At 39.1% G+C, this 20023-nt stretch overlaps 1 protein-coding gene across 1 annotated transcript in view; it reads right to left on the minus strand.

Annotated features, from left to right (window-relative positions):
• LOC140231928 (dynein axonemal heavy chain 1-like) overlaps nucleotides 1–20023 on the minus strand; it is a 73028-nt gene that overhangs the window by 24482 nt on the left and 28523 nt on the right. The window contains exons 35-48 of the mRNA XM_072312075.1: nucleotides 19167–19361; nucleotides 18143–18262; nucleotides 14585–14743; nucleotides 13655–13771; nucleotides 10999–11139; nucleotides 9753–9913; nucleotides 8643–8800; nucleotides 6371–6544; nucleotides 5630–5776; nucleotides 4643–4908; nucleotides 3674–3870; nucleotides 2880–3015; nucleotides 1210–1418; nucleotides 285–456 (exon numbers count right to left, since the gene is read on the minus strand). Coding sequence (XP_072168176.1) covers nucleotides 285–456; nucleotides 1210–1418; nucleotides 2880–3015; nucleotides 3674–3870; nucleotides 4643–4908; nucleotides 5630–5776; nucleotides 6371–6544; nucleotides 8643–8800; nucleotides 9753–9913; nucleotides 10999–11139; nucleotides 13655–13771; nucleotides 14585–14743; nucleotides 18143–18262; nucleotides 19167–19361 — 2352 coding nt within the window. The remainder of the gene's footprint in view (nucleotides 1–284; nucleotides 457–1209; nucleotides 1419–2879; nucleotides 3016–3673; nucleotides 3871–4642; nucleotides 4909–5629; nucleotides 5777–6370; nucleotides 6545–8642; nucleotides 8801–9752; nucleotides 9914–10998; nucleotides 11140–13654; nucleotides 13772–14584; nucleotides 14744–18142; nucleotides 18263–19166; nucleotides 19362–20023) is intronic.

Below are 20023 nucleotides of genomic sequence, written 5' to 3' on the forward strand. Positions count from 1 at the left end.
TCATAAAAAAGATGATAATAATAAAAATAACAATGACAACAACGACAACGATAATATTGCCTTTATCCAGTGTAGGCTATTCAGTGTTGCCACTGTTCTACCAGAGAGCCCTGCCATTTTACCCTTGCATTGCCAGGTACTCATTTACACACCAGTTAGGTTGAGCAGGATATGGTGGACAAAAAAAGTCTTATCCACCGACGCAAGCACTGGATGGGATTTAATTCATAAAGCAATACAATCTTTGCAGTTGTGTGATGAGGAAGGCTTATAGTTTTACTCACCAGTCCCTCCACGACCTCTGGACCCTCGTCCAGCTCTGGGATGTCATTGAGGAAGTTCCTAGCCACAGAGAGAAGGGCCTCATCAGGCCACTCACTGAACCAGTCAATGGTGCAGCAGTTGACCAGCGAAGGGAACTGTCTCAAACGGGCACGGAACACCTCACCGATAGGGCTGACATGGGGATAAACACGATAGATATTATATGCAAAGTGGTATTGAAGCACCTCCTGCTTGTATATACACTGTCTGTTTCTAGATTCATAGAGGACTTTCTTCTGACTTGAGTGGAACTATGACTCAAATTCAAATTCTGCTTTCCTTTGGTTTAGATCATACAGATAGCCCTGAGGGGAAAAGCAAAATATCTCAAATGGCAATTCTTGCTTAAACAACTTGCAACAAAAAAAAGAAAGATAATGATATACTTTAAATGTGATGTGGGATTCTCATGGGTAAAGTATTCCAGAAAAGAATATGTCATCAGTCTGAGAAACTCGAAGGCACTGAATCTGTAAACTTTGTACAGCTTTCATTTCTTTCTGGCTCTCAGATGACAAGATATGGAGGAAATAAAAAGTAGGGTCAGTAATGTGTAGAGATGGGAAGAACTTTAAAGATGCACTGCCGTACACAGGAGAATGGCAGAAATTTGGAACATCAACGCGAGACAGCAGGTATCACAGAGCTCAAACTGCCATGGGCTAATAGATATTTAGCAGAGGGAGCACACACAGATGACACCTGGCACATCCTGTACATGCAAAACTCTCGTCTTAGCTGCATCACCTGCGGCAGCATCAAGCGGAGGCAAGAACCCCCATTACACTCTAGTAACAAGCTTCACACCATTAAATAGACTGTACACATCCCTTTCAGGGCTAGGGGATGCCCATGGATCTATTCACTCGCTGTCTGCATCATTACCTCATGCAGAGTACGGTGTGGATGTTGGACTTGACCCTCTTGGTGTATGCAGAGAAGAGGTTGGCCTTGGTCGGCTGCATCCCAGCATCCTGCACGATGGGCTTCATGGTGTTATAGATGGAGTCCAGCTCGTCAAAGGCGTAGATGTTGGGCACATCGCCCGAGTTGAGGATGTTGTTAATGTCCTCCAAGAAGGATTCGCTCTTGATCTGTTGCGGACAGGAGGAGGACAGAATGGTGAAATTCTCCCTCAAATCTAGGTCCCTGATGCATGAAGGATCTTTTATGACTGAAGCAACTACAACAATACATAGGCATCCTTACATATAGCTGGGAGTCGCTATTGGTCTGTGGGAATAGCTAGAGGACACTTTTATATAATCTCTTTTATGTGATAATCACACCAGAATTGGGATGGGTCAGCAATGAAACAGACATGTATAACTAATTTTAGATAATCTACCTAATGATAAAGGATACAAATCTTGGGCTGGGATATGCAGAAACTGTTCATGAATGCGGGAGTTCATTGCAAAATCTGCCATATGTGTTCTAGTACACACTACATCATTTCAGGCCACAACTGGGGATATAAAAAAAAAGAACTACACTTACCCCATTACACTTCAAGATGCAACTTTTCCATTAATTTCTGTATCACAAAATCATCACATTCTGCTTTTGAAAATGCACAACAGTGTATATCACATCATTATCTTTTCTTTCTTTTTTTAATAATAATAATAATAATTAATAATTAGACAAATTTGTATAGCGCAGCTACTATGTAAATATACCGGTACTCTACTGCGCTGTGATGTAACAGAGCTCCTGTCACTGATTAGACACACGAAAATAAATAACAAATTAATCAAAGGCTTCTGAAAAAGGATACGTCTTCAATAAAGATTTGAAGACAACAAGTGATGATGCCTTCCTCAGTTTCTCAGGTAATTTATTCCAAAGTTTTGGAGCAGCACAGCTGAAGGCACAGTCCCCTAAAGTTACTTTCGTTTTTAAGTGAGATTGCTTTAGAAGCAACTTATCCTGTGTACTTCGTAAATTATGAGAATATGAGTGTGATTTCATTGATATCAATTCTGATAAATAACCAGGTGCTTGACCATGCAATACTTTATAAACGAGTATCAAAATTTTAAATACAATTCTCTGTCTTACTGGCAACCAATGTAACTTCTTCAAAACAGGTGTAATATGTGAAAATTTTGACGAACTGGACACAAGTCTCGCACATGCATTCTGCACACGCTGAAGCTTGGTTATCTGTGAATCTGGTAAACCAAACAATAGCCCATTACAATAATCAAGTCTATTGCTAATGAATGCGTGAACAAGAGTTTCAGCGTCTTCCTGGCTCAAATATCTATGAATGTGACGCAAGTTATGCAACATATAAAAAGCAGACTTGCATGTGGTTGATACATGCTTCTCCATGTTTAAATGAGAATCAAGCCATGAGCTTGAAGGAAGTGTATAGACAAGTGATAAATTTACTCTCAGATTCTTGGACCTGGATATTATTGTTTGCAACAAATAGATACATTTATTCCACTGAAAAAGACAGAAAGATAAAGAATTATGCCATCAAATATATACACATTTGGGACTGTCAGGGTTCGGATCATTTGAGGCTAGGTAGACATACTGACCTGTGTGTCACTGAAGAGGAAGACGATGGCCTTGTTCTCCATGCCTGCCTTTAGGAGGATCGTCTTCAGGTCCTCCCTCCACTCATTGACACCATAGTTCTTGGACAACTCAATTTGGAACAGGTCATACTCGGCCCTGGAGGTCAAGGTCAAAGGTGAAAGGTGAACATATAAATCTGTCTCACATTTGCATCTTCACAACATATCGACATATCAACATACGTTCAGCACATCAACATCTCCCATAAGCTCCATTTAGTTTTCATCGTCAACTGATTTCAAGTGTACAAAATTTGTGTCAAAATGCCATTGATCTTCTTTCGATATCTTGTAAAAGTGTCTGAAAGTTGTGTGTTAGTAATCTTTTACAGTGTGTGATGGTTGAACTTGTTCTCAAATATAAGAATCATGAATTATACACAAAGGCATTCAATAGATGAAAGTGTGTGTAATTCACATTGGGTCACTGAAAATGCAGACATACTTGATTCCTCATAAAGAATATGGTATATGTGCAATTTTAGAGTGTGTCACAATGTAGAGAGGAGGTGTGTTAGATTACTCGCAGAAGAAAGTCTGAAAAATCTGAAACTCAATGAAAAATAGTCTGAAGTGCCTTTTGATTAAACTGTAAAAATTTCAATGCATTTGAGCTGTAGAAAATCTGAATAGTGGGTTGGTTTGGGGCAAAGTAAAAAAAGTCTGAAATCAGATTAAACTCTGAAATCTCACATTCCTGAGCATAGGGGAATCAATGGCAAAAGCAGTAACTTTTAAATGGCATTCCATCTTACATGTGAGCGGCCAGTCTGGTCAAACTCTGCCGACCGCTGCCCCCGACCCCAAGGAGCAGGGCGTTGCCCAGCGGCTGGCGGATGATGCGGGAGATGCGGCAGACGTGCTTGGTGGCGTCCTCAAAGAGAACCAGCTTCATCCTGGCGGTGTTGACTTGGTTGTAGTCCTCCAAGTACTCCTCCATTACTTCCACCATCTGTCAATCATTCCATCAAGATCACCACGAAGATAACTACAGTCAACATCGACCTACACCATGTAGTTTGCTAACTCCTACTCACCTCCCCCTCCCCATAATAAATATTACATATCTGTATATATCTGCTAAAAAGGATTCTGCTAATGATAGAGTACAGTTGATGTTCATTTTGCTTGTGCTTTTTGTTTCATTTTGTTTTATTTATTTATTTTTATTTCATTTATTTATTTGTTTTTTTTTTGCACATGGCGGGCTAGCGCGAGGGGATTGATCCAGGTATACAGTCAACATCGTTTGCCATGCTTCTGTATGTCTCAGAAGGTTCTCCTGTGAAAAGTGAGTGGCATTAGAATGTCTTGTCCATGTTGTTACATAAAATGACCCCCTGGGATGGACATCAGGCATATACTTCTATTTTTTTTTTTTTTTTTTTTAAGATTTCATTTTTTTTTTCTCTCCAAGTCAGAGGTAGTGCTTGATGCCTGAAGATGGAAACCCTGTCACATTAATCTTGCCTGAAAACCTTACTCTGACTGTGCCATAACACACAAATCATGACATAATTACATGAGGCATTAATGAAGATGTTTCCTTTTATGATTTCAGTTCTAATGTTGTGAAAACATCCTTTCAAAAAGTACCCCAAGTACCAATATCACACTTGATGCAGTGGTATAAAATTGCATTTACTTTGTATTGTCTGCTCTCTGTGAGGGAGATGTTACACTAAGATTCAAATTCATGAAGAAACTTAATTAGACTACCCCACCTTGCGCTGGTTGACGATCTCGGCGTACACCTTGTTGTCCACGTTGGCGATCATGAAGTCGCCGTAGAGGATGGGTGACCTGGGATTGACCTCCTCCATCTGACACTTGAAATCCTTGACCACCTTCTCGGCCAGGTAGCCGTCAAACCAGTCCCGGTCCTGGGCGTTGACCAGGCGGTCCTGGAAGACGCGGCAGTTCTCGTGGTGCCACAGCCTCAGCAGCTGATTCAGGTCTTCCACCTTGGAGCAGTCTGCCATCAGGATGCCTACAGCAAGGCAGGGAGGGGAGAAGATGCAGGATTGCCATGGTAATGGGAGGGCATTATCTTTTATCAAGGATGCTCCCCAAAATTGCAGACATAAGTTGTTGTGTTTTGTTTTGTTTTGTTTTGTTTTGTTTTGTTTTGTTTGGGTGTTTTTGTCTTTGTTGTACATCATCTCAAAACAAACTGCATGTTCTTGTTTTTGTTTTTCTAGCCTTAAATTGTTTGGTGCTGTTCAAGCCCAAAGAACCAATGTGGAGCAATTATGACAAAACTGGGTTCACTTTACAGCAGAAAATGTTAAATGGTCTGGCATCAGCAACAAGCTTCCCTCAACATGTGAAATACCTAACAGGAATCAATGCGAGAAAATCATTGTCTTTTATCGTATGTTCAGTGACACTTCTCTATTTGCTCACAGAGAAAGATCTGAAGAACAAATTAGCACTTCCATTAGAAATGTGAGGTGGCATGAAAGATGCTTCAAAATAATTAATACTGTGAAATCCAGCTACTTGTAAATATGCTGGTGTGCAATGGATATTTCTTTATAACTTACCTATTAAATCTGTCCATTGCCAAATGTTTCCTCACAAACAAAAGAAGTAAGGAATATGCATCCATATAACAGAAATCACTAATGACTTCTGATATAGACTATATGTTATGATGTCAGATATGATGTCAGATATGTTGTTGCTATGGTGACAGAAGATGAGCTCACCTTGGAAGACCTTGGAGAGATCTCTAAGGTTGAATGTGTAGTGACTCTTGGCTGGGGTCGGGAGGAGCTGGGTGATGATGTTCTCGTAGACGTCGATGGATGCATTCACCAGCTTGGGGCAGTGTTCTGAGATGGCAGGATTTTTAGCTGGGGAAAGACATAAACCAAAGAACACTAGATACTATGGCAAGGATACAGGAAATTCCACTCAGTATGATTGATGTACAACAAGGAATAAGAAGAAATTTCAACAATGCATTTAGATTGGCTTACAGCTGTACTTACAAATCTTATACTGACTGCGTGTGTTCTCTTATGTGACTGAAAGGTTTAAGGAGATCATGTCCAACAATACCAGGTACCTAGAATTCAAATCTTTTTAGATGAAAATTACACACTCCTATGACTTGTTACTGACATACAATAAGACTAACATTATTTCCCCTGCCATTTGAAAGAGGTTAGTCAAGTGCTCTTTCATTATGTTAAATAAAATGAAAATTTGTTGAAGTCCCTTAATATCATTGTGACATCAAAAATGGTTGACATCATCCTATCCAACCATGACAAGCAAAAATGAATTTATCTCAGGCTGGTAACCTAAACTACAAAAATTCATCACTTTTGAACAATTTGTCTTATCTTCCTCAAACTTCATCAAAGTGTGTTCTACTGATATTTCTGCATTCACTGTTAACTATGTTTGGGGTAAATGTGAGTCTCCGTCTGTGTGACACATACTCATCCAGCTCTCCAAGATGGTGGAGAAGATGCGGAACTTGCTCCGCCGCTGCATCTCCAGGAAGGAGACGTAGTTGAAGTGGCGCATGAGACGGGCGGTGACGGGGTTACGTCCACCACCGGGAGGGCCCATTGCACACACGAACCCGATATCCACCAGCTCGCGGAAAGCACCTGTAGTAGATCAGACAGAGAAGGTTGACAAGGAAATGTTGGTATTGAGTAACATCAAGGAGCATCATCATTTTCTTCCCTTCTCCTTATGAATAGCCATGATGTGTTTAGCACGAAATAAACTCTTTTGTAGCGTTTGTTTATAGGTATACCATTTTGGTACATTAAAATATATGGATTATACAAATATGTAAATCAAAATATATGGATAATATGCCTATCAAAATGAAGGGATCTGTGCAGATCAAAATATGATACAAGAGTAACCAGGAAAGCCCATCAAATCCGTTTGTTTGTTCCCTGCCTTTGTTGTCATTTTATCACTTTTTTTGTACCATAACAAACACAGGATGTTCACGTGGTAACTAAGACTGGAGATCATCTTTTGTTTAGAGACAAAACAAAATGAAACAAAGAATATGCGTTCACTTCATCTTTTTTAAAGAAATGTATCCGTACCACTAGATGGTATTTGGAATAACAGAAACACAGAATAACAACCACAACAACCACCACTACCATTATTATTTCAAGATCCTATCCTTGTGGTAAAATCCTTCCTTTAACTTAAACGGGCATTTTACCGGTTTTTTATTTTTTTATATGTTGTTCTTTTAATTCTAAAAGACCCAGCGGTGCAAACAGAATCAAAATTTCATAACGATTAAGTCCGTAATTTAATGTTAAAAATGGAACTTTTTAGGTGAGTAATATGCTAATGAGCTGACGAGCCAGGTTGTTATGATGTCACAGGTGCTCTCACTATTACTGATTACAAGTGCTTGCATACGCGTGCGTTAATTCGTATCGAGTAGCAGACGATGCTTAGGCCTAATTTAGCTAGCAGGCGGCGCTTGTGTACTGTTCTATCCATGTAAATATCTCAAATTTCACTAAACCAAATCGCACCAAAATTACAGGATATACTCCATAGCATATTTCAAAGTATTCTCTTATATTTGAACGAAATCAGTAATCGAGAAGTATCAATATTGACGCCGACTTTCAAGTCGTCACTCAAAAAAAAAATCACTCTTCGCGAGAGATCTTGGCGAACGCAAGATGCACAATCTAGAACTGAAGTTAGCCGACTAGTACTGTGCGAACGGGGAATTTACGCGAGAACTAAACTCAAAAGTGTAATGATTTTTGCGATTTGTGTGATATAGGAACTACATTTTTCATTCAACTTACCACAAATAATTTGTAAATTTATTTATTGCCCCCGATTACTTGAAAGATTTGTCTCATGATATTAAATGGCTAACTTCAGTCTGTGCGTGCGCAGCAGATAGACACTCTAGGTAGGGCCTGGACGCAATCACTCATGTTAGTCGTAGAGCAGATTATTTTTAGCGACGCCGACAGGAAAGTCGACATCTACACTTACGCTTCCCGACATGTGATTTGTTTCCAATTAATGTGAGCTGTTGGATATGAATCATAAAGTACTTCCTGTGAGTTTGGTGCCATTTGGCAAGGTGAATTTTGAGATATCTACATGGATACGGAAGTACGCTAGCACTATACACTGTACCTACACACCAGCGCTGGGATCGCGAAGCGGCGACACTGTGTTAGAATCTACGTGGTCAGGCCACTCTTCCGAGATATGGGTCCTAGTAGGCCTACTGAAACAAACCGTTAGCTCTAACATTAGTCCTTGGTGTAAAGAACACCACTATGAGATTTACTCGACTACAAAACATCGGAAATCCATAAAGCAGATACCTTACCTGAAAAATTCAGCACAGGAACAACAGTGCCTGCAGGACAAGGGTCCAGATCTAGATCTGGGGTCTGGACTTTCGTCTGGACTTTCTTCAAGTTCTGGCAGCAGGGTATGTAACGTTACGCTGTGACGTAGGTCAAATTGTGTGGATCGTTCCATGGCTTGCTCGTTTTCATTTTTTTCAAAAAATCATTACAGGCTTATCCTGGGTTTTACAATCCTCTCTTTCCAGTAGTAGGCATCAAAAAATGTAGATTAGAATTATCAGACAATTAGAAAATGTCAGTACAGTTTTCTTTTAACAGCTGCTCTGATCACACCAGGTTTGCACTGACCATAACCAAAGAGTGGATTAGTTGTGCTTACCGATCTGTTTCCTATCGTACCAGCCCTTGTGGTCCATCCACTGTCGGATCAGCTCAATGGGGGGCTGGGCCCCGTACACCTCCAGGGCCGGCATGTTGAGATCGTCAATGAAGAGGATGAAGTGCTTGCCAAGTGGGGGACCAAACACTCCCTTCCGCCTAACACCCACAAAACACAAAGGAGAGAATCAGTCAGTTACGGTGTACTGTAGAATGAGCAATGTTTGCGGGCATTTTGACTTCACGAATTTTGCGAGAGCCATGATTCGCCAACTTAAAATGCATGCAAAGTTCTTGTCTACATCATATGCATTGAATGGCAGAGGCAATTCATGAAAATTTCATGCCGAGAACACACGTGTACCTTGCTCTACAGTCATACAGCAACATGTAATCCGTCTCTGAAGTCTGATAACACTGTCACACTCCATTTACCTGTTAACATAAATTCTACCTCTATTTTGGTCATGTATTATTAAGGCAGTTGCAGATTAATAAAAAATCTCTGAATCACTCACTTTATAACTGATTCTTGTATTGTCAACACAATCGAGAAGAATATGGTTAATGACTCATATAGATTTTTTGTTTCTTTGTTGTTGTTTTATTCATCTTTATTCCAGTTTACAGATTTTGTGCAGATCAATCAATTTATCCATTTACACCTATCAGTCCTTCTTGAACATAGTAAATGCAGTAAATTTACAGTTGCATATTCAATTGGGACAAAACTACATTTTCTGCAGTGAAATCATCCAATTAGGAATTGACCGGTCCTATCAATCTGTAATATGAAATTCAATACAGCTCTGAAACTGCATTCTAAGATGGTCTCTTAAAGACTCCTTTGGGAAATCAAATTTCCATATGTGGCTAAGAAAACCAACAATTTCATCAAAATCAAACCAAGGATACCAAAATGACTCTACTGGTTTTCAGTCCATCATCCTTGGAGGAATGCTCTAATGCCAAGATTCAAATTGGAATTGAGGAAGTCGTTAAAAAAAAAAAAAAAAAAAAAGATAAAAGGATGTAACATACTTAGCCTCTTTAACTACAATGGACACTCATTGTCCGCTTAGTGTCCAGCAAAGTTTATTGCACTTCTCACCTCTTGTCCAGCTTGCTGTCGATGAGGTCTTGGGTCTGGTTGGCACTGGTGCGGGCTGAGAAGGTGATGAAGTTGCTGACGTACTTGGGCGGCATGTACTTCAGCAGCTTGTCTGAGATGGTCATCGTCTTGCCGGTGCCGGTGTCACCAACACAAAGGACCTGGATGAAGTGCAGTGGCCATTTTGGGAGACAAGAAGGATGATGAATATAGACAGATTTTCACTGTGATGTCATGTCAAAAAGACTTAATCATAAGCATAGTTTCTTGCCCTGTAACACTGTTGCACTGATTTATATCGAATGGTTCACATAAATACCGGTCAGTGATTGGTCATAATGAAATCATGTGACCAAGAAGCAAAACTGTTACGCTGCGAGCAGTGCAGCTATATCGTGAGTAATTCCAGAATTTGACTAGCTGTTGAAGGAGTTAGAATGAAATGATGTATGTTTATGAAGAGCAAGACTATGCCATAGATCAAATTTTGCCTTGTCTATCATACACTCGACAATCCCCTGGGAGTTGTATTTTCCCCTCAAGACAATATAATCTCTTGGGAAAAACATATCTTCCACAGGAATGTCAAGTGATGTATTACATCTCTGAAAAGGTAGTATCTGTATGATATTGACTGACTTGTTTCACACTGAATTATTTCATGTGAAAATGGTAGAAGAGTAATAATGACATTTACTTGACTTAGCATTGGCCAATCTCTGCTTAAACTCCAGCGAGGCGATCCAGTAATTCCATCCTAAAATGACTGCTTTGATATGTATGACAGGGGCTGAAGGCAATGGATGCTCAAGGAAGTCTCTTCACTCATTATCGGATGTACTAGTTTCTGACATCTTTAATCCTACTGACACATGGAAAACTGGACTGACCGTGCCTCAAACAAAAACTCATTTCCTACCATCCGATCTTCTCACCATCCCCCCCCCTCCCCACACACACACATACACACGGACCACTGCCCCACATTAGAAAAATAACAACAAACAAATATACAAACAAGATTTCCATCTTGACTCCCTGAAACATGAACTTGAACTCAAAGCAAGATGAAAGATTACTGGACTGACTGTGCCAGACACACAAGACAATTTCCTACTGTCACAATTTCTCAGTCACACCCCTGCCCCACATTAAAAATCTCCATCTTGACTCCGTATAATATTTCCTTTTTCTTCAGGACCAAATTCAAGATCCAATTTCAGCTTCCTCGGCTGGCCACACCCACCTGCTTCTTATTGGTCAGCAACAAGTGCAGGAGGTACGCCCCCCTGATGGTGTCGCTGGTCGGGACGATGATGTCGGAGTAGCGCATCTCGGGCGTGATCTCCACGTCAGCCACGCCTTCCATCCACCCTCTCCAGCAGATCTGTGAATTACCAGGAGGGCAGGGCAAGGAGCCATGGATGTTTATATTTAGTAAACAATCAATTATCTGTTCCAACTATCACATGCATCTATGGAGAGACTAGCTGGGTATGAATATGTACTGCTGTCCTTCATGCTTTAGTCTGTCATTTACACTGTACTTAGCCCTTGCTAAAACAAAAAACTTTTACGGTAACTGAAATCAGCGGGCCAATTGCATGAAGAGAAGTTATGTGATAAGCCATTTCGAAATCAGCTCATGTGCATATTTTGGAGAGGGACCTTATCTTACTTTCCTTCTAGATGGGAATGTACATGTCACATGCATAAATACTTTTCATGTGATGTCTATTAGCAATGCAATATGAACACTCAACATATATTTCAGATATTTGCTTCAGAACCATGCATAATTTACAAACCTTTGGCTTAATTGATATGCTATGATTATCAACACCAATATTTAAAAGTCTTACTACAATATACCTTTCAAGTGGAGCAAGAGAACCAAGTCAAACATGCACACTTGTACAAGTTCAGAAATGTAAATAAACATAAAAGCAAACAAAATCAACATGACTTTGTATACATTATGGGATATGACATCATGCAAAAAAGCATAAACATATCGAACAAGGGAAATGTCAATTGCAAATAAAATTTGTGTGGGAAGAACATTGCAAATCATCATTTACTGACAAAATAAAATATGTCATGTTGAATAAACCACTATGGAATGCAATGTCAAGCATTGTTGATTTAGGGGGAGAGGTTAGTAAATGAGAGACTAAGGTTGGAAAATGTTTAGCACATAAGTCTGTGATTTCAGAATTCAATATCATGCAAATGACCCTTGATGCTAAATAGTACACCGAGGCTTGCCTATGTAAGATTTTACTGGGAACATACTTTTCATCATTTGGTCAGGGATGCTAATTCGTGCCAAAAATCATGCAGTGCAAATTTAATACTTGAACTAAAATTTAACAAAAAACACACAATGAATGGGAATCATAAACTAACAGCACGCTAAGTAATGCAACAAAACTCATTTTTATTTTTCATCTTTCATCAGGTAATGTAGACAATACACTATTAAACTGAAATAGGGTAAACCATACCAAAAAAAAAAAAATAATTGACCCAATTTTGAATGTTTGCCCACAAACCTCTCCAATTTCTAAACAGTGCTCTGATGCCGCGGGTGCAGCCTGTGAGGTGTGTGAGTGAGAAACAGATAGAGATGTGCAATCCATGACAAGATGAAGAAAATGTAGAGAGCATGAGACATGATAGCAAGAGGAAGCAAGATGAGTTAGTTACCGGCTCCGTGGTGGACTCACTCTCGTCAAACATAAAGAATGAGAGACCCTTGACAATGAATGAGAAGCAAAGATTGTAGGCAAGTGAAGTGAAGAGTGATTGGTTAACTATGGGGAAATAATACCAGATAGTCATCGGATTCAGAGAGAAATTTCTAAGTTTGTTATATAAAGACAGGAGAGAAAACAAAGTTTCACACAGATGAGATGCATGTTATAAAATGTAGGTTCACACATGTTGTTGTTGTGTTTTAAAGAAAGAAGAGAGAGAGAAAAATTGGGGACCTACAATTCACACATTACATGAAGTATCTTCCAAGTGAATTAACTGTTATCTACTACACAATTTTCAATACATCTTTTAAAATCATAGAACTTTAGTGACACATCATTTTTCCCTCTTTGCTCTATAGAATCCTTGTTACGAGTTTTTTTTTTTTTTTTTTTTTTGGGGGGGGGGGGGGAGGGGAATCAGTCAAACTGAGGTCCACGAAAGAGAACATGGCTCTGCAGTTTGGATCTGATGAAAAATATTCAAATTGATGATTTTTGTTTTGTTTTGTTTTTTTAACCAACAGGGGCCTGCCCTAGGATTTTAGGCACCATAGAACCTCCTTGAACATCATGAGATTGTGGTGAAAGTTTCATTGACTTGAAATTCTCTTTCCCTTAAAGGAAGTACCAAAGTTGGATAAAATCTTTGACCTGAAACATCTTGTGCACAGCATATCGGATGCAGCTGCACATCAGGTAAGTTATCAATTATTGAGAGCTTCATATTGAGATATGATAAGCCACACTGTAAATTTTGTAATGATATTCCAGCTCTAAAATACTGGTATGTTGTGATAGACAAGACTGCAAACAGTGACATGGAGTCTATTAACACACAAGATATGCCTTACATACTGTAGATTGAAAATGTGAAATGAGAATGAAGGTATGTTAATGGTATTAATGACGGGAAAAGGACTTGAAGTGTTACTTAGCAGTTCTGAGAATTGACAGATGCATATATGTCAGGAGAATAATTCTACACTGAATCTATGACTAGTAATTGACATTTTGACAGACTTTGGAGAAAGTTGAAATAACACATGTGATGTTTGGAATCAAACAAATCTGGGATAGTTTCTATATTTGTTTTCCATACTTGATCTCAAATTTGTGCTGCCCGTCCGAGTGTGAACTTACCTCTTTCTTACCACCTTCCTCATCCTCATCGTCATCTCGTGAAGGTCTCTTGCTGATGCCACCATCGTCCAGCTTGTAGTCATACACCAGACCGCCGGCCGGCATAGGAAGCTGAATCTGAGGTGGAAGGGAGATGAAATTGGATTTGAATTGAAATTGGGATTAAGGTGGGTGGGATGTGATGGGATTAGATTGGATCAGATGGTTTGGATTGGATTGGATTGGACAATATTGGTTTGGTTTGGTTTGGTTTGAATTGGATTGGATTGGTTTGGTTTGGTTTGGTTTGGTTTGGTTTGGTTTGGTTTGGTTTTAAAGGAAATGGATTGGATTGGATTGGATTGGTTTGGTTTGGTTTGGTTTGGTTTTAAAGGAAATGGATTGGATTGGATTGGATTGGATTGGTTTGGTTTGGTTTGGTTTGGTTTGGTTTTAAAGGAAATGGATTGGATTGGATTGGATTGGGTTTCAATGACTGGCTTCAGTCACTGAAGGAGCACTGGGAAAGCACAGCAGTACAGCGGTTGTGTCCATGGACTTCTGAACGAGAGGTCACAGGTTTTAAGTCCCCCTTGCACAACTGTCCACAGAGATGTTTTATCCAATCCACTATGTCCAAGTTGGCAAAATTGTATCAATGGATAACTGACATTATCACCATTGTGATCATCATCATCATCATCATTGCTCGTACTATAATTGTTATATCGTTATCATCATTATTCAACCTATGTACACATATTGCCATCACTTCTTGTATGTGGCAAACCTATATCACATCGCGTCTCATTGTTATAAAGAAATAAAAATCTAAAATGACAAAATATTGACACGCTTGCTTCACATGCTTGGTTTCAAGCTTCAGAAAATAATAAAACCTGATTAATGCACAACTCTGCTTTGAAAAAGAAGGTTTCCATGACAACTGACCTCCTGTTTCTTGATCTTCTCCCGCAAGAACTCGCTGAACTTCCGCCTCCCGTCCATGTCGATTCCGCCGCCCACCGTCCAGACGAGGGAGAAGATGAACCAGGGCTCGATGAGCTCTTCAATGCGCATCAGCTTCTCCTCTGGCATGGGGCTGTCACCCTGTGAGGAGTCAGGAGGTCATGCTCAGGGTTAGTTACCATGGAGATAACTGCATTGTGGGTAGCTCTTCCGTACAAATCCTCCAAATTCATTAGAATGTCACTTAAAGGGACTGTACAGTACTGGATGAGGTGGGGATTCATGTTTTGAACATTCCTAAGTGAGATAATGAAAAGCCTCTTATGAAATATGAAAGAGCATGTAATTTTAAGAAGAATTCAACGTTATTTGATGAAAATTGATTTTCAAATGGCTGAGATATCCAAAAAAGTGCTAATAATAAAAGGCAACATGCCACAACTTTATTAGGATCTCTTTGTTTCATATTGTTTTTGGATATCTCAGCCATTTCAAAACCAATTTTCATCGAATAAACTTTTGATACCCCTTAGAACTGCATGCTCTTTGACATCTCATAGAGTGGTTTCTGAATATCTCGCAAAACGTTAAAAGCTAAATCCTCACCTCGACCAGAACTGTACACACCCTTTAACTAATGGTAGAAGTCATTATTGTAATATTTGGTGAATTCCTTGAACAAGGATTAAAGACTAATGAATATATTCATGTTTGTTTTTTTTATCTAACTTTGATTCTCACGTCACATCAGCTAGCCATCTTAATTACAAGAGAAAAATATGAATAACTCATTCCTAAACATTGGGCGAGTAACCATCTGAAGTGGACCTGAGCAAATCTGGTGTCGAGGTTAAAAAAGGAAAGTGCTATCAAGTGTTCTTTTAACAGGCAAGTGCTCTTTCAACATCAGCAAAGTCTGACTTTCAGATTACAACAAGGGTTTGCAGTGTTATGCCAATAAATGATATATCCCCAAGTCCAACACATAAATCTGAGTTGTCAATCATCTAAACACCAGCAGTTGTCTTCACAAATGATTTAAAGATCAGTTACTACAACTTATACAGTTGAATTTCCATTTGGATTATCGGAAAGCCAGAACCTGTAAAACAGGAGTGGACTCATATAGTAATCAGTATGTGATATTTCTACAAGCTTTCATTTGTCAAAGAAACAATTTGCATCATGGTGATTCCTATTCTGATACCACTTTTATTACCTTCTGGAAATGGCTTCATGCGAGACTGAATCTAAGACTACTTAAAACTGTGAGTGCAACAACTTTGAGTTTATTGAGAACAGCATTAATACCACATATCAGAAAACTATGTTCCGGGAGTCATTGCTGGAGGTTTTGCTCCAGCAACAATCCATTCTCCTGACAAGCATGACATGTTTGTCAAAACAGATAATTGTCTCAGATAAATATCCAAGAGTGATGTTGTGCACACACACTCATACATTTTATAATTTCAATGTTGCATGGCAAAAAAAGGTTTGTTGAAACAGCTAAGAAAACAGTGATAGATAACTTTGAGAATTCTTTGAGTAGAAAGCTGCATGAGCCTTATCAGTGCAACATTCATACCTTTTTCCTCTTTTGCTTCTAACTATAGTTGAATATCTAGTACACAAGGTTTTATTTGTGATATTTGGTGAAATCTTTGATTGAGGCGATAGCCTGCAAATCACTATTCTGAAGAAAAGTGTATATTACAAACTCGTGGCTGTGGAATGCAAGTGGCAATAGAAAGCATGTGAAGCCTTAGTCTTTGCAGTACATAGATTCACATATACTGTTAGTTTGCAAATTCAAAATTTAATTAGTGAGTTAACATGCGGACACTACAAGCATTGTGTGAGGAATTAATGCATTGTGGATATTTGACACAAGCCATATTACAACAACAATTGCACTTTATTACATAGCATACAATTATTGCTTTAGATCTTTCGGAAGTAGAAACCGGGATAGGCAATAGTTCTATTAAAGAAATGTTAGTGTTTAATTTTGTTATGTTTTCACGTTTCGCTCATGAAGCCTACCATAGAATACAGCCATTCCCACAATAGGTGAATAATGTGCTTTGGATTTAGCAATGTACATTGTATTATAAACAGGCAGTCCCTGATAACAGTGAATACTCCATGAGTAGAGTCAATGGCCCACTTCACAGTGTAAAATTAACTTTATATGAACATTGGAATAGTGTTGACTTTGACTTCAGTCAAATTTCAAGCTGCATTATTAAACACAAAGTTAAAGATTAACAATGGGTCAAAGTTAACACTCACACGCATGTTGCATACATCATGCACATCTTGTTATATTATAGAGAATATATCAGTTTTTCACACAACAATACATAATCACAATGTGCTTTATGACTTACACTATCGCCATCCTGTATAATGGTTGATATAATGACAATGATCAAATCAGAGTGAGGCAAAAACAACAAAAGCAAAAGCATGCTTCCATGCTAACATTTGTATAAGGTATTCACAAAACCACAATGGGCTTCATGCATAAATACATGCAGAGCAATGAAATTTCATTTATAAAAATCAAAGAAAAAAAAATACAATTCTACACTTTGAAAATACTTGGAAAAAAAAATGTAGTTCAATTATGAGAGGCTTTCAAACACCACACATGTCATATTTGTAAACATGAACTACATGAATACATTTCTGCTTGTTTCGTAACCTGTAACATTTCACATCTCTGTAAACAAATGCATAATCTCATTGAGAAAATGCATGCAGCAACACTTAATTTTTCATGCATGTTTCTAAGCAATAATCAAGGATTTGTTATGAGAAACTGACTTTTAGCGAGCTGAAAGATATATTGGGGCAAGAAGGGGGGAGGGGTAACTTGCACATTTCATGCATTTAGAGCAAAATTTGCATGTAGTTTCAAAAGACTCCTTTTTTTTGGTGAAATGCAGCAGCAATGTACAATTCATGATTGCTTTAAAATGTTTTGTGATAATTGTAATGGGAATCTAAACTCAAGACTGGTATGTAACACCCTAATGATAAACTTTACCCTGCATATAAAGCCCATCATAGTGAATGAATCCAAACCCACAATATCTGAGTACACATCGAAGATACGTGTACACATGCATATGAGAGTAGAATCTGATCTTTTCCTTGATTGTATACACTGCGAATAATTAATACAGCTGACAATAGAAGACTCTAGTCATATGAATGTTTGTGCTCAGTACGAGAATAAATTGCAAGAATGTCGTATCACAACAATTACATACTCTTATGCAACAATATACAATGTAGTCCATGAATGATGAGACTGTAACCCATCTTTGCTGGTCAGATGTCTATTTCTTGTTTCACAGTGAATTTGTGTATTTTATGGTATGGAGGTAATAAAACAAAGGAAGATATTCACAGGGGGCTTGATGGGAACCATAAAAGCATGTGAGAAAAAGCTGACTTCACATAGCAGCTGCATGCTGAATGGGGGGAGGGGGAGGGGGGAGGGGGGACTTCCGGGGACCATTCACTCACCTCTCTGGGGATGAAGGGGGTAAAGAAACAGTCCAGGAGTCTGAGCAGGCTTAGCGTAAGGTTGCTATCCATTGAGGCCACAATCTCTTTGCAGTTCTCCCGCACAAACTCGATCGACTCCTGTGAACACAAAGTGTGCAACAATCTCGTGAAAAATACCGGTATCTGTTAATTCTTGATCTCCACATACTTTCAACATGAAGGTAATACATGCAGTGATAACTTAATTACTCTTTGCCAAGGATACCAACCTTGCAAACAGCATCAACGTATTCAGAGGATTGAAAATACATGATTTTGGCGGAAAAACAGTATTCCTACTTTTCATGCAATAATCATGTGTTGTGACACAATTAAGGCATACAATTCTTCATGAAACTTGCAGTGTTTCTGACAAAGAAACTGTACAAAGTACTACAAAAGCATAACTTCTGGCATCTCCCCATTGTGATTGTTAGATATTATCACTGCTGTACGTATTGAAATTTCTTAAGTTAGAGACATCACATAAACATATAAGATAATGAGCAGTAGGAAGGGGGAGGAAAAAAGCTGAAGAACAGATGAAACACAGATAATCACTGGTATACTACAGATTTCAAATTGCATGTTTCTTGGCCCATATGCCAAGCTTTAAATGACTTTGGCAGGCATGATCAAAGTATGCGTGTGCAATAAATAAAACCCTTCATGGATTGAGGCATAGCTCACAAACGTTGTGACATGAAATATTATCAAATTATGAATGAAATGAGGCCAGGTGTGATACGTAGGCATACACCCATGATAGCTGAGATCATCAAAGAGAGTGCCAAAGTGTGATGTCACAGGTATTCATCGCCATGGAAACTGGTTCTAAATAGCCTTACTTGGCCCAAGTATTTTTGCACACACCTGGTTCCAACCCAAGCAAGAACAAAAGACTGCTGGGACATCATCACTTTGGTTCTTTTAAATCAAACCCTGAACAGCAACAACTCCTAACAAACAAAGAGTTATATGCAGCAGCTGAGGACGACCTTACCTCCAGGAAAGCATCAAAGAGTCCCTGTAGCTTCTCCCGGTAAGGGTAGATGGCATCTGGTAGCTTCTTCAGCCAGCATTCCACAAAGGGCGCGAGACCCAGGATACTGGGCTCCAGGTACACCATGCCGCAGCGGCTGACAGTGGCAGGCGAGGCCACAGCCAGGTCGGCCACCTCAAATATCATCCGCTGGAACTATAGACACCAACAGGCAGAAGATGGAAGGTAGGTCAGTTTCTTGCATTTAATCTTCAAATTTTTACAGTAAAGCCAGTAATTTTCATGTGCATGATTTTCGAAAGAAAATGCATGCAAAAATTCTTTTCTTTCCCTACAGAATGCATAATGCCAGTGGCAATTCGCCAAAGTTACATGTTGCGGAAAAGGCCACTGGCTCCAATTTGCAACAGTTTCATGCCACAAATTTTTCAGGTTTTACAGTACCTTTTCTTTATTCGTAGATAATGTTGGATTCCATAGATACTGTATCCAAGTTTTTCTCTATTTTTCTCTTCCCGGCCCAGGAATGCACTTGATTTCTGCTTTGAATACAATGTTGAGACTGTGAATAAATCCACAACTAGAACCCTGCTGTGGTATCACAATACTTTGCACAGCACTCCTACTAAACCATTCATAAATATCTGCCACAAGGTTGAGGTGTTTAGGGCCACAAAAATGAAATGAAACAAGGGCCTCCAAGTGGTGGTAAGTTTGGAAGACATGAACTCTGCTGCAATGCACATCAAATGCACACTGCTATCACAGAGATGGGATTTTTCCTTGTAATCAAATCTATTGCACGATCCAACTCAAGACAGCTCAGGCTCTGTATTCGATGAGGTACATGGATGGTG

Source organism: Diadema setosum, chromosome 8 (assembly GCF_964275005.1).
Source record: "Diadema setosum chromosome 8, eeDiaSeto1, whole genome shotgun sequence".
In the NCBI taxonomy this organism is placed as follows: domain Eukaryota; kingdom Metazoa; phylum Echinodermata; class Echinoidea; order Diadematoida; family Diadematidae; genus Diadema; species Diadema setosum.